At 35.8% G+C, this 15,543-nt stretch overlaps 1 protein-coding gene across 3 annotated transcripts in view; it reads right to left on the reverse strand.

The window, feature by feature from the left end:
- The window catches only part of LOC127549918 (cholesterol 24-hydroxylase), a 52,754-nt gene extending 37,851 nt beyond the window's left edge, over positions 1 to 14,903 (reverse strand). For 2 of the 3 annotated variants that reach the window (XM_051978398.1, XM_051978399.1), the window contains exons 1-5: positions 14,704 to 14,903; positions 12,836 to 12,916; positions 9,815 to 9,896; positions 8,253 to 8,326; positions 3,711 to 3,797 (exon numbers count right to left, since the gene is read on the reverse strand). In XM_051978398.1, the coding sequence (XP_051834358.1) occupies positions 3,711 to 3,797; positions 8,253 to 8,326; positions 9,815 to 9,896; positions 12,836 to 12,916; positions 14,704 to 14,846 (467 nt within the window). In that variant the 5' untranslated portion in view covers positions 14,847 to 14,903. The remainder of the gene's footprint in view (positions 1 to 3,710; positions 3,798 to 8,252; positions 8,327 to 9,814; positions 9,897 to 12,835; positions 12,917 to 14,703) is intronic. The other variant, XM_051978397.1, reaches the window with a different exon arrangement.
- Between the last annotated feature and the right edge of the window lie 640 nt (positions 14,904 to 15,543).

The raw sequence follows: 15,543 nt of genomic DNA on the forward strand, positions 1-15,543 counted from the left end.
AGGTCTCTCTCTGATCAGAATTCCAAGGCAGAAAGGAGAAATAGTATTTTCAGGCACAGGGAAATAAGATCCCTTTCTGGGAACCAGGAAGACCAGATAACAGGCCAGGAATACAGTTACCACACCTTTCCTTGAATTACACTACCTTGAAAGCACCAAAAACTTAGAGACCCCCAAAACTAGCTCTTAAAACAGCAACATAAAAAATTATTTTATAGTTAGAAAAAATAATAAGAAAATTCATCTGGTTAAAGCATGCTATTTTCACTCTTTTCTGTCTTTTCTTTCTCATTATTTTTCCCTTTCATTCTAATTTTCTATCACCAAATGACTAATATGGAAATATGTTTAAAATGATTGTACATATGTAACCTATATCATCAGATTGCTTGCTGTCTTGAGGAGGAGAAAGGAAAAGAAGAAAGGGAGAAAAAATGTGGAACTCAAAAATCCTACAAAAATGAATGTTGATGAACTCATGCTAAGTAAAATGAGTGGAATCAAAAAAAAATAATATTAACCATTGTACACAGCAACAACAAGATCATGTGAAATGATCCAACCATTCTAGAGAACAATTTGGAACTAAAGCTCAAGAGACTATAAAACAGTGATTGCCCTTTGACCCACTAAGTCGCCTTCCCTTCCCCCTTAGTCTTTGTTTGCTATTCCCCAATGGAAGAGAGCCCATTTTCTCCTTTTCCTAGTTGTAATTTCACTTTTGCCTAATTGTAATTGTTAGGAAGTTTTTCATAACCTCAAGCCTAAATTTTCCTTTGTGATTGTCACCAAGGATTATGATGGATGGGGAAGCAAATAAAATATTAATTATCACCATAATTTGCAGATCCATGTGTAGGGGATTTTGAGCATTATGGTTGGTGAAGAAGCAAAGTGTTATCTGATACCTCTATTAGAGGTATTTTTGAGCCGTGGAGAAGGGAAAAAGGGAGGGAGGGTCAAAGTGTGATTCAATCCAAGGCTGATCTTATAATTATTTCCACAGATATAAGTATCTGCTCTTCATATTGCTAACTGAATTCTAAGAAACTACTCCCCACCCCACTCCTGAAGAGATTCTGGGAAGATGGTGGAATAGATCAGAAAATTCCAAATTCTCCAGATTTCCCCCACAAACAAGACAAAATTGTGCGTCAAGGAAAATGTAGAGTGGCTAAAAAGAAATAAGAGTTGGGATAGAATAGTGATCCTCTTGGGACAGTCTGAGAAGATCCAAAGAGAGATTCCAGAATGGAGTTTTGGCCCATATGAAATGTAAATAATCTCCAGCCTAATTCCTTTGAAAGAACAGGAGAGAAGTAGGGAGAGAGGGAGAGAGGAAGAGAGGAAGGGAGGAAGGGAGGAAGGGAGGAAGGGAGGAAGGAAAGAACTACATTTTCTCCCCCTACAAGTATTCTTGAATTGGTGCAGAGAACAAAAGTCCAGACTTTGTTGAAAGCCTGGAGTTTTGAGTTAACTATTAAAGAGTTCTGATCCTAAAATGTGCTATATGTGTAATTATCAGATAACCATTCTTTAGGCCTTTTGTTGAGTACTTTATATGTTGAATATATGTTTATATGTCTTGAAATTATGAGCTGAACGTGAAATGAGCAGAATCAGGAGATTATTATATCCCTCAACAACGATACTATTTGAGGATATATTCTGATGGAAGTGGATCTCTTCGATAAAGAGAGCTAATTCAGTTTCAATTGATCAAGTATGGACAGAAGCAGCTACATCCAAAGAAAGAACACTGGGAAATGAATATAAACTGCTTGCATTTTTGTTTTTCTTCCCAGGTTAGTTATACCTTCTGAATCCAATTCTCCCTGTGCAACAAGAGAAGTTCGGTTCTGCACACATATATTCTATCTAGGATATACTGCAACATATTTAACATGTAAAGGACTGCTTGCCATCTGGGGGAGGGGGTGGAGGGAGGGAGAGGGAAAATCGGAACAGAAGCGAGTGCAAGGGATAATGTTGTAAAAAATTACCCTGGCATGGGTTCTGTCAATAAAAAATTATTAAAAAAAAATTATGAGCTGAGCCAGTGGGCAATTACCCAGGGCACATGTTGCAGTGTTACAGCCAAGCTGGACTGACCAGCCAAATTATCTGTTTCAGGACTTTCCATTCCATCTTCCACCTTTCAACCTTTGCTTAGATTACCTCTTTTATAAAGACTTTTTTGTTTCTTCCTGTTCCTGCTAATTGTTAGTGCTCTTATTCTCCAGAAATTTCCCCATTCTTTATATGTACAGTTTTCACTTTACATATATTTGCAATGTAATTTCCCTTTTATAGAAAGACACTTATGTTAACTTTATTGTATCGTATTATGCTCTTTCTGCTCCTGCCCTTTGACTTGGTACTCTGTGGCCTCATCCTCTAGCCCCCACCCTCCAAAAAACCCAAACAAAGCAAAACCAAACTAAACCAAAAAATATACACTGTATATACTTTTTGAGTTGTAGACAGACTATTTAAGCCAAGTAGGGGCTGAAATTTCAGGAGAGAGAGATTTGATTTGGATATATAGATTTTGAGGTCATCTCCATTGAAATAACTGAACCTGTGGTACTGGATAAAATTACCAGTTCAATGAAATTCAACAAACAAAGGATCTGAAGACAAAATGAAGTCCAAGAAATAGTCATCTTTAGAAGGTGGAAGACAAAAGTAGAGAGTCCATCTTCAGTTATCTTGGTTCATCTCCTTAAAGAAACTAATTTCAGTGATCATGCCATTTATCCCTTAGTATTCCTCATACCATCCATTACATAGTAGATACTTAGAATCATAAAATCTTAGAGCCAAAGGACACCTTAGCAAAAAATACCATCCAACTTCTATTTGGCAGGGAAAGAAAGAGAAATTTAAAGTAGAGAAATTATATTACGATCATATAACCAGTAAGTGTCAGACATAGTAATCAAAAAGGCCTGATATTCCTATTGAATGGCTTGAAACTCCAAGATAAGTATTCTCTTTTCAACTGGAAATCTAGGCCTTGGCGCATTGACAACATTGAAGGAATCTCATTAATGGAAGCCCTAGCCCCAAACCACCAATAAAAGACAATTTTGAACTCCGAATCTCTTCAGAAGTCCGAAGCAGGATAACACCTTGCCAAAGAACCTCTCTTCTTGGCACAGCTGCCTGCCAGGACTCTTTCCTGCTGTGAAGATACCCTCTTCTCAGTGATAACCTCTATTATTTCTCTGACAGGACTTGCCACTGAAGAGTCTGTCTTCCTAACAAAGCTGGCTTCTTAGTGCCAATAAAAATCCCTTTTGCCATTCAGACATTTTGGGTTTGCGAATTTTTTCATGTTGGACCTGTGCTCTGACCAGAGGGGATTCCCCACCCCAATTCTCACAACTGCACTGCCACATCATATACTAGCTCCCAAATTAGTATCATTAATTAAAAGAAACATTTGTTTTTCTTTACATGATCTGATACCCCACTTATCATCTCTGCCTTCTTCTAAGTTAGCAAGTCAGTCTAAGTTAGTCAACTCTTTTCTCTAATAAGAAATTGTTATATCTCCACTATGGCCAGAAATAATAAAAAGATCATTTTAAGGCAAATTAGAAACACTAGATAGTCATTGTAATTCCAGTTACCCTAGTCTTGAACTTCTGTAATTTCAACATAGATATATAAATGATTTATACTATCTTTTACTACCCACTCACCTTCGGTGAAATGCTAGATCCAAAATTCTCCGCTGCTTGCGCCACAATTCATGATCCAATTCTGACACCAAACTTCTCCCTAAAAATCTTAGAAACACAAAGAAAAAAAGAAATATTACAGATCATTACAGATCTGTGTCCCTTGATACATAATCTCGATGAGTTGTTATGGTCCAAAAAAGCCCCCAAAACAAACCAAAGATCCCAAAACCCAACTGAACAATCTATATATGGTTAGGCCAGTCCTTAGACAACAGACATATGACCCACAACTGGACCCAGATTCAAAGTCTTTCTGGATTTTCAAGAGTCAACAAAACCTGGACTTTCTTGGACATTATGTTGGAAAGGCAGATTCAATTCCACCCCAAAAGGAACTTTGGAGAAGGATATCAATGGAGATCTGTTGTTGTTCTTCAGTCATGTCCAGCCCATTTGGAGTTTTCTTGATACTGGCCATATCTTTTTCCAGCTCATTTTCCAAGTTAGGAAAATGAAGCAAGCAGGATGAAATGACTTTCCCAGGGCCACATGGCTTTGTCTGAGGCCAAATTTGAACTCAGGAAAATGAATCTTCCCGACTTCAGTTGCCATTTCATTATTATAATAATGATCATATTTCTAAAGAGCTTTGAAGTTACAAAAATGTTGTGAGTCACACTGTGAAAATAGGTTGTGCAAATAATATTTTTGTTTTACAGATAAGGAAACTGAAATACAATTAACAGAAATTTGGGCAAAAAAGTTTATGACCAAAATTTCAGAGTTAGGAAGTGCTCAAGTCCCACCTTCCCATACTGCTTCTCTTTACCTCTCTCTCATGTTTCATTATTTTCCACTGTAAAAACCATTGTCTAAACTTGCAGCAAGTGAATCACTTTTCTAATCTCAGTAATACAAAGATCCATTTCTATTCAGAAGAATTTAGAAGAAAAATCCTATTCATACCCAGACAAAGAACTGATTATGTCTGAATGCAGATTGAAGCACTTTTTCTGTCTCTGTCTCTCTGTCTCTGTTTCTGTCTCTGCCTCTGTCTCTTTCTTTTTACTTTTTCTTAAGGGTATCTTTAGGGAAGGAGATTTCTGTTTTCTTTCACAATATGATTTTTATGAAATGTTTTACATAGCCTTTCTTTCTTAATATGGGCTGAGGATGGGGATAAGGAAAAGAATTTGGAACCCAAAGATTTTTTAATGTTAAAAATTTATTTTATATGTAACTGGAGAAATAAAAATATTAAATAAATAAAAAGTAAAAAATAAAAAATGCAGCAAAACAATAATAACAACAATCATCACCCTATTCATACAAAGGACATATTGAATGCAGTGCACCTCTAGTCTCAAAAAAAGGAATGATGTTCTCAGCGATTACATGGGAAAACTCCAAAATCTAGAATTCTCAAAGAAAATTAAATTATACTTGTTCTATTATTCTAAGACAGTGAAGGGCACAGTAATATATTTTTTAAAAGAACTGAAAGAAAAAGCTAACCCATTCATCCATCAAGCATTACACTAAACAATCATCTATTTTTTATAAATTGCTTCTGCATTACCTTATTATTATTATTATTTTTTTTTTGCTGAGGCAATTGGGGTTAAGTGATTTGCCCAGGGTCACACAGCTAGAAAGTGTTAAGTGTCTGAGGCCAAATTTGAACTCAGGTCCTCCTGCCTTCAGGTCTGGTGCTCTATCCACTACACCAACTAGCTGCTTCTTGCATTACCTTACTAACCATTCCACATACCCATACTCCTTTTTACAGAAGAAAAAAAAACATTTCCAATTTCTTATGGGGTCTCTCAAACTAGATATCCCCTAAGGCATCAAACTCCAACACAGCTTAAAACAGAACCATTATCTTTCCCTGAAAGTTTGTAACTCTTCCTAATTTTCTTATTTCTTACTTATTTTTAGTGCCACCAAAATCCAGTCATTTAAATTTAAAATTCTAGAATCTTGGACTCTTTCCTTTTACTGACAACATTCAATCAAATAGAAAGTTCTGTTGATTTTATTGCCACCATCTCTACAGGGTGCCCCCAAAATCTTAGTGCAACTTCAAACTTTAATAGTTTAAGTAGTTTTGATAGCTTAAAGCAGTGGTCCTCAAAGTATGGTCTAGAGAATCCTGGGGATCTCTGAAACCCTTTTAGAGGGTCTACAAATTCAAAAATAGTTTTTATTTCCAATATGGTAAATGTCTAAATATAACCCACATAAACAAAAACGCTTTGGAGAAATCCTTAATAATTTTTAATAGGATAAAATACTGAAAACAAAAATTTGAAAACCACTGGCTTAAAGCTTCAGTAAGACATTTAAGAGACCTTGTAGATATAATAAATCTTTAAATGGAGATTTGCTCATTCATCTACTTTCTTCTACTGACTCCTAATAATTTAAGTCCTCATTATGTCTCTTAACTGATCACTCCTGCTTCTCTTGTCTAATCTATTTTGCATATGCTACCAATTAGTTTTCCTAATGCAAAGATTTGACCATGGTATTTCCCTTCTCAGGACTCTTAAGTGGTTCCCAACTACTTCTTAGGAAAAAATATGAATCTATTTAGCTGCACTTTAAGACATTCTACCATCAGGCTCCAAGCTACTTTTCCAGCTTTATAATACTCTACTTTCCAAACTAGATTACTAAATGATCCTCAGTTTCACTGATAGCACCCAGGTGATGCAGTGGCTACAGCATTAGATCTAGAGTTAAAAAATCTTAGATTTATATTCAACCTCATACAAACTTAATAGCTATTGTATAAGTCACTTCATCTTTGTCTGCCTCCATTTCCTCATCTGTAAAAGGAAGCCAATAAAAATACTTGACTCCCCAAATTATTGTGAAGAATCAAATTGATAGGATAAGCTTCTAAGGGAAATATAGCAATAATCCTAAATCCCCTGCCCTTACGGTGCTGTTGTTCTAACAATATGTCAATGATTCTAAAGTCTTCTGGCCTTAAAACAGTCCTATAAACATTACTGTCAGATGGATAATCTGTTGGTCAGTAATAACTAAGTTCCTGGGACAATAGTGAATAGACCACCCCTCAAACTTACCTGTAAACTATAAAATTAGTAAATAAGTAACATGAAGATCTGGTCGCTCTAACTTTGTCCTATAAATTTGTCTTCTTCTCTTGGTTCTTTGCTAAATTCTTTTGGAGCTTAGCCTACTTAAATTAGCATTACAATTACAATAAACTTTATCTCTTGACTTGAAGATGGATTCAAGTGTCCAAATTCTTTTGAGATAGCTTGTGACACTGGTCTGTGACTCCAACTTTTTGGGGTCTCCTTCTGAACATCAACAAAATTAGATAATATTTGTTGTACTTTGAATACATGAATGCATTATATAAATGCTACCAATTATTATATCTAATTTCTTAACACACATTCCATTCCCTATGCTTAGAATCACTGCTTCTAACTTTTATTCTTTACCTATTGAAACCAAGTTTGCTGTAATGAATTTGTTGTCCTAGATTTAAATTGTCAGAATCATCTAAGTTCACATCTATAGCTGCCACTGAATAGTTACATGGCTATGAAGAAGTCATTTAATTGCTCTGAACCTCAGTTTTCATATCTGTAAAATGGGAATGATAATGCCTGTAATACCTATCTTATAAGATTTTTGAAAGGATCAAATGAGATGTTTATAAAATGCTTTGTAAATCTTAAAGCACTATAAAAATGTCAGCCATTATCATTGTTGGTATTATGTCTTTCTCTTAAAGGCCCATCTTTGACACTGACTTTTTCATAAATCTCTCCCAAGTCTCCCCAAATAAAAAAATATATATTTCCTTTTTTGATCTGTTAAACTACTCAAAATCTCCAAGACAGTTTAATTGCAATTTAACTTGTAGCATAAGCCTATATAAGTTGAAACTCTTCAAAAATAGGAGTGGTTTTGTCTTTCAGTGTTTGTTGTTGTTTGTCCTTCATTCTTTGAAGAAGACCATGACATCAGGGAGGTGAAACCATGATATGCAAGTGAGTTGGATTTAAAAGAGGAAGGCTGTGCAAGGTCACCTGTCCCCTTTCCCCTCCAGAGCCATTTGGGTCCAGTGGCCTATAGATCAGGATGATTGGAGATGGGCCTGGGATGCAGGGGGAGACCTTGGCCTTTTTTAAGTTAAGGTCTTCATCAGGTCTCAGTTTGACTGAGGCTGTACCCATTCAGTGATTAAGGCCAGATAGCAATTGAGGCAAAGAATCTCCTCTATCACCTAGTCAAAAAAAAAAAAAAATCTAGATAAATAAATAAAATGGGAGGGGAAGACTTTCAGAATTTCTGGTCAGAGCAGAAATGGCTACTATTCACATTCAATCCGAGTCAATCAGGACTCAAACAATTGTTCAGTACTATATACCTTAAACACAATAGACATTTAAAAACATCTGATGTACCTAAGTGAATTTATTCGACCCTAGGGATATGGTGTCCAGGAAATGACGGAACCATCAGTCTTTTCTACTTGTCCCAAATATATTTTGTTATAATATCTTTTACCTTTCACCATACAGATTCTGTATCTTCGAGTAGATAAGGGGATCCTTTTTGTACTGGGGGTTCATCAGGAATACCTAAAGAACAAATTGATTATTTTTTCTTTTAATAGTATAACATATCTTTCTATCTCTTATTCTTCCTCTAAAGATAGTAAGAGAGTAAAAGCTAATTAATGGACAATCTACTTGCTTCACTATTCACACACTATCAAGAGAGCAAAGGGAAGGCACCTACTAACTAATATTAATGACCTTAGATAACTGCCTCTTGGCAGATTAAAGGGCATCATGGACAAGAATCACATAGAATAACTAGACAAGGAGAAACTGTGATCTGTATCCTTGAAAAGATTATCCACACAGATGAGACTATAGATCCATGTTGGAATACTCATAGATTATGTTTTGCAAAGGAACAATTACATGGGCAGCTTAAAGGGTGCAGTGGAGTTTTGAGTCTGAAGTCAGGAGGACCCAAGCTGTGTGATTCTGGGTAAGTCCCTTAACCCTGCTTGCCTCAGTTTCCTCAGCTGTAAAATAAGCTGGAAAAGGAAATGGCAAACCCTTCAGTATCTTGACCAAGAGCACATAGGGTCATGATTCAAAGTCTGTCATTCTAGCTGCCCTTGAGTAACAAGTGTGTTTGTGTGTGTGTGTGTGTGTGTGTGTGTGTGTGTGTGTGTGTAAGTAGGTAGGTATGTATGTAAATGCAAGTGACAATCTCTTCCTGTGCCTTATCAGGAAATGAAAAAAATCTTGGATCCTCAAAATTTAAACCAACGCAATTCCAATAGATTTGTGATGGAAAGTGCCATCCACATCCAAAGAGAGAACTATGAAAAGTTAATGTGGATCAAAGCATAGTATTTTCACCTTTTTGTTGTTATGTTTGGTTTTTTTCTTTCTCATGTTTTTTTTCTTTTTGAATTGATTTTCTGGGTATGTGCAGAATGACATATATAGAAATATATTTAGAAGAATTGGACATATTTAACTTATATCAGATTGCTTGCTGCCTAGGGGAAGGGAGAAGGGAAAGGAGAGAGAAAAAATATGGAACACAAGGTTTTGCAAAAGTAAATGTTGAGAGCTATCTATGCATGTATTTGGAAAAATAAGATACTATTTTAAAAGATATTAATAGTATGATAATGAAAGTTGCTGATGACAAAGTTTGAAGGAATAGTTAATACAACGAATGATAAGAGTCAAGATCTCAAAATATTTTGACAGATTAGAAGATTGGGCCAAAACCAACAAGATAAAAGTGATTAGGGACAAATGTCAAATTTTATGCTTGGTTAAAAAAATTATATATCCTTTTGTTAACTCCATGTTTTTTCTTTTCAGAAGATGAATTTTTTTTGAGATAATTGAGATTATCTATCCCCTCTTCTTTTGCAGAAAAGGAAACAGAGGCCCAAGAAGGTCAGAAAATTTACTCAAAGTCATACAGATAAAAATAAGTGACAAGCTGAGATTTGAATTTAGTTCTTTTAACTCCAAATGCAGTGCTTTGTTCATTATTACCTAATTGGTGTAGGATGGATTCAATTTAAATACCTTGACTGACTCAGGACTTGTTAAAATCACTGAGGCCCGGTGAAAGACATTTATACGCACAATTGGTCCATATTCTTTGGCCCTGTGGAGCAAAATTAGAGAAAAGGGTTATATTAAAAAAAGAATCCACTTCTTGTGAAAATATTTTTCAAAAATGGAAAGAAACTCCTGTACTTTATTTTCTAAATATCATATTCCTTATTATTGTTCTATAAGAAATGATGAGCAGACTGATTTCAGAAAAGCCTGGAAAGATTTACATGAACTGATGCTGAGTGAAGTGAGCAGAACAAAGAGAACATCGTACATAGTAACAGCAATATTGTACGATGATCAGCTATGATAGACTTAGCTTTTCTCAGCAAATAGGGCTGAATGACTTCTCCAGGATCACACATCTAGTAATGCAAGACAATTCCAATAGACTTGGGATGGAAAATGCCATTTAAATATAAAGAAAGAACTATAGAGACTAAATATAGATTGAAGCATACTATTTTCACTTTGTAGAAAATTTTATCTTTTGTTCCGATTTTTTTTTCACAACATGAGTAAGATAGAAATATGTTTAAAATGATTGTACTTATGTGATATATCAGATTGCTTGGGAAGGGGAAAGATAAAAAAGGAAGGGGGAAAATTTGAAATCCAAAATCTTACAAAAATGAATATTCTTTACATGTAATTGAAAAATATTAAATCTTTTAAAATTATATTCCTTTGATATTACAATACTATCAGATCTTATAAACAATGCTCTAGTTTTTAATCATAATTTAATGTTTTGACAAATCCTTATTAAATATTTATTGATTTCAGAATTTTGCACAAGTCTTTTTTTCAATGCTTTATCATTTCCTGGAAAAGCAATGTCTCATCATACTGGAGCATATAATGCTTGAATAGAGCTTGAATAGGTCCTGAACTTAGGAAGATTCCTTTTCCTGAGTTCAACTCTAGCCTCAGATACTTAATAACTGTGTGACACTGAGCAAATCATTTGACCCTAATTGCCTCAATTTCCCCATCTGTAAAGTGAGCTTGAGAAGGAAACAGAAAACCACTCCAGTATCTTTGCCAAGAATACCCTAAATAGGGTCACAAAGAATTGGACACAACTGAACAATAACAATCAATATACAAGGTGTTCAAAAAATTTTAGTACAATTTCAAGCTTTAATAGCTTAAAATACTATTATTAAACTTAAAATTTCATTAAGCTTTTTAAAAGGGACACTTTAACATTCAATAGCTTAAAACTGATGCTTTTCGGACACCTTATATATGTTGGAATCCAAAGGCAGAAGAAAACCATGACCTAAGCACTAAATTCAATGAGAAAGGAGAATATAGATAATAGTTTTTAGAATCTGGTTGACAAATTTTTTTAGAAGACCTGTTAACAAATTTGTATTGCATCAACTTCAAAACGAAGAGAAAGTACTTGGTAATAATGGTGGAGGGAGAGTCTAGAAGTGCTCTTTGGGAGCAAGATGTATTCTGAATCACACATGCCCAGTGCATTGGGGAGAGAGGGGCATTTAGGGGTTGGAGTTGAAGAATGGAGGACATGAATGAAATTGCAACTAATGCTGGAAAAAGGCACCGGGGATTCTATGTCATCAGAAGGGAGTTTGGTCTCAGTGAACACCAAAAAATAATTAGGAATGAGAAAGAAAAAGGTTTAAGATGAAAACAAATTTGTTTACTATGGCGCAGGCACTCCCTAGAGCCCAGCAGAAGGGGCAGGTAAATTTGGAGCCAGTCACTTTTAGGTTAGAAGTAAAGGAGATAAGAATATGGAAATAAGTAGTGTAAGACGAAGTTTGCTATTTGTACAGTGATAGCCAGAGATTTAGAAACATTGCAAAAGGGAAGTCTTATGGGTTTGGGAATATTCTAACCATTGAGGAAAGAATCCAAGTATTAATGATTAGAAAGAAGTTTGTTGAGGGAGATTAAGGCTACTCAAGGCCCTTCCTCAAAGTCCACAATCAAAGCAGGTGGTGATGTTGAGTCCTGTAGTATCTAGGATGCCAGATTCACAGCCGGCAGGTACAAGCAAAGGTACAGCTTGAAGATTACAGACAGGAGCTAGATACTTGAGGTGGGTCTGATCAAAGAAAGTCCTCCAGAGCACTGGAGAAAGCTCTGAGTGGAGACAGATACCAGAAGTAGCTGAGAGTCTGGTAATATTTGTTTTCTGTTTTCATTTACAGTGAGAATACAGTGAGATGAATTCAATTACTTCTAATAGGTCATTAGATAAAGAACTCATTTTAATAATACCAACAGTTAAATTAATGTTTGAACACAGACTAAAGAATCATTAGAGTCTTCGTATTCTCTCCCACCACTCTTAATATGACCATCAATAATGACATCACTACTGACATGACCATCAAGAACTACAGAAGGAACTGTTTGCATTTTTGTTTTTCTTCCCAGGTTATTTTTACCTTCTGAATCCAATTTTTCCTGTGCAACAAGAGAACTGTACGGTTCTGCACGCATATATTGCATCTAGACTATACTATAATATATTTAACATGTAAAAGACTGCCTGCCATCTAGGGGAGGAGATGGAGGGAAGGAAGGGAAAAGTAGGAACAGAAGTGAGTATAAGGGATAATGTTGTAAAAAAAATTACCCAAGAATGTGTTATAAAAAGTGGAATTATAAAAGTATGTAAAAAGTTATAATAAAAAAAGAACTACAGAAGCACCTTTGTACTTTTACATTTTGTATGTCTTTGGTCCCCATATACATCATCTTGTGGCAAACCTACCAGTGATAATCTCCATCAATTGGCTTGGATTGAAGATAGAATCTATTATCAGACTCTTGTATAAAGACTTTCCCTGAACCAGACAGAACTTTTTCTCCATTGTTATAGCCTTAGAAAACCCAAGGCCACTTCTACACCAATAAGCCAGAGAGGGTTTATGTGGAAATATTTAAACAAAATAAAATTATTTAAAAACACAACACATACACACAACCATACAAATTAGAACTCACCATTCCAAAAATACATCCTGTCGAATTTTACCATTGTCCCATTTTTGTCTTGTGATGTAAGATAAGTGTCCAAATAAGAAACTAAAAAAAAAAATCAAAATTTATTAGAAATTGGAGTCAGAGATGCAGAGAAAATATTCATTTATTTGTTCTTAGAGTAATTTTTTGTCCACAGCCTTCATGGGTAGGTGGTATTTGAAGGTTTAATTCCATCAATAAATCATAAGCCATATATACTGTGCTCAAATAAAACAGATTTTATGTTTTAGCAAATTCAGGAAAATATTTATTTACTTTATTCAGTGAACAACATACAAACAAATGCAGCTAAGTATAAACTATGGGCTCCATTTGACACAATAAAGTGATGTGTCTGTAAAATTGTGTCAAAGAATTAAATATAATCATAACAATTCATATTCCTATAATCTGTTTCACAAAATTAAAACATATTCAAGATATATACAGAACTAATTAAAATGTATGAATCAAGAAGTGAACAGACAGTTTTCACAGGAAAAAATTTAAGCTATCAATAATCACATGAAAAATGCTGCAAAACACTAATATTAGAAAAATGCAAATTAAAGCAATTTTGAGGTTCTATCACATACAGAACAAAAGATGATACAGATGATCAAAAAAGCAAAATTATAGATTTGGAGGAGCTTCAGAAAAATGGACACAATATACTGCTTGGTGAAGTTGTGAAATGATCCAGCCCTTCTTGAAAGCAATTTGGATCTATGCCCCAAAAGTCACTCAACTGCATACCCTTTAGTCCAATTATGTCACTGCCAGACTCATGCCCCAAAGAGATCAAGGAAAGAGAAAAGAGGGTACTTTTTATTTCTAGCAGCTCTTTTCACTGAGGAATGAATCCAGGCATTAATAGCTAGGAAGAAGTTTGTTGGAAGGAAAGATGAAATTAAAGGGATACTCATCTATTAGAGAATAATTAAACAAATTATAGTTTGTGAATATTATTGCAAGAAAATGATGAAAGGGACAATTTCAGAGAATACTGGGAAGACCTTTATAAACTGGTAGAGAGCAAGGTGATCAAAAACAAAACAACTTATATAGTAACACTACAAAAAACAACTTTGAAATGCTTTAAGATTTTGATCAATGTGATGACAAAAAGAAAAAATTTCAGAGCAGAATACCACACATTTGTGGACATAGCTAAGGAGAGAAATTTCTTTGATTGACTATGGATATTTATTAAGAGGTTTTTTTTTTTTTCTGCTTTGTTTAATTGGGAAAGGGGAATAGTGGGAAAGGGAAAAGAAATGTTTGTTAATTAAAAAATAATAAAATTAGAATCAAATATCAAATAAAATTAAACTATATCAAAATTATTGCTCTAAATAATTGAACACCACTGTAAACACTTCCCCCACCCTGGATTTCAGTTAACTACTTTGTAACATTGTTCAGGTGGGAAGAATTTCAAAAGGGCATCTCAGCTTCCTCTTGCCAAGGGTTTCTACAGCAGGCTCTCTCCCTGATTGTTACGTTATGAGTGTAAAATTCAGGGTTTAATTAGTTGTTTTGTTGATTGTCTAGACATCATGAAAATGTTAATAATGCAGATTAGATTTTTAAATGTATTGTGTACATTTTCTCTCCAAGAGCCTAGAGGTTCAATATTTACCCACATTTCTCTTTATTGCTCTATAAACATTTCTTGAGCTCACTGAGGCAGAAGAATGAAGTCTTCACCAGCCAGAGGTTAATTAATAATAATGATGTTTCTGAGATTTGTAAAATACTTCTATTATGTCATTTGATTCCCACAACACCCCATATCTTTGGCCCAAAGTAGCCACTGGGCCTCATGTCTCCCACCTCCCAGCCCTCACCTGGCCCTGGGCGGCCCAGGGATGTGGTCATATCGCAGATGGACGGAGTGCACGTAGGCGCAGTAGAAACCGAAAGCAAGCAGCGGCCCGCAGAGTAAGAGGAAGATCCAGGACTCCCATAGACAGCTAGCCACCAGCTCCATTACTCAACTAAGGCCTTTAAGAAGTCTGAGTCAGAGGAACGGAGGAAACTCCTCTGACCCTGTCCATCAACGGTTGCATCTCTCATTCCCCGCCTCTAACCCCGCCCCAGTCCCCACCTCTGGTCTCCAGCCTTCCCCTCCCCTTCCAAACTAAAGCGGTATTTCGCTCCTCCGTGTCCTCTCCTAATCTCGTCTCCTTTTCTATTCCGCCTCTTGCCTTCCATTGCACCCCTTTGCCTATCCCGCCTGGAGGCAAGTCATTCTAGTTCCCAGTTCAATCTTTGCCCCCTCTCCTCCATTCTTCCTTCCCAACACTTACATCACTCGTCGCTCCCTACTGGTTACAGCTACTCTCTGCCCTTCACGCTTCTCCAGTGATACATATTAGCCTTATTTCCATTCCATCCTCTTCTCGCCCCTCAATCCTTCCCTGTCCCCTCTTTAACTCGGACCCCCCCTTTTACGGCATTCTAGGTACAGATATCTCCATTTCTACCCAGTTCCAATCCTCTCTTTTCTGTCGCTATTTTCGCTCAAATAACCCTCCTCCATACCTCCTTGTCCCCTCCATGTATCGACCTCTGAGTTACCTAACCCTTACCTGTATGTAGGAAAAGTTGGGCGGAGCAGCTAATAGAGCATTGAGTTTGGGATTTCTTCCGGCGCTCGAATCCAGCCTCCGGCAATTATCCGCTAG

Source organism: Antechinus flavipes, chromosome 2, assembly GCF_016432865.1.
Source record: "Antechinus flavipes isolate AdamAnt ecotype Samford, QLD, Australia chromosome 2, AdamAnt_v2, whole genome shotgun sequence".
NCBI lineage: Eukaryota > Metazoa > Chordata > Mammalia > Dasyuromorphia > Dasyuridae > Antechinus > Antechinus flavipes.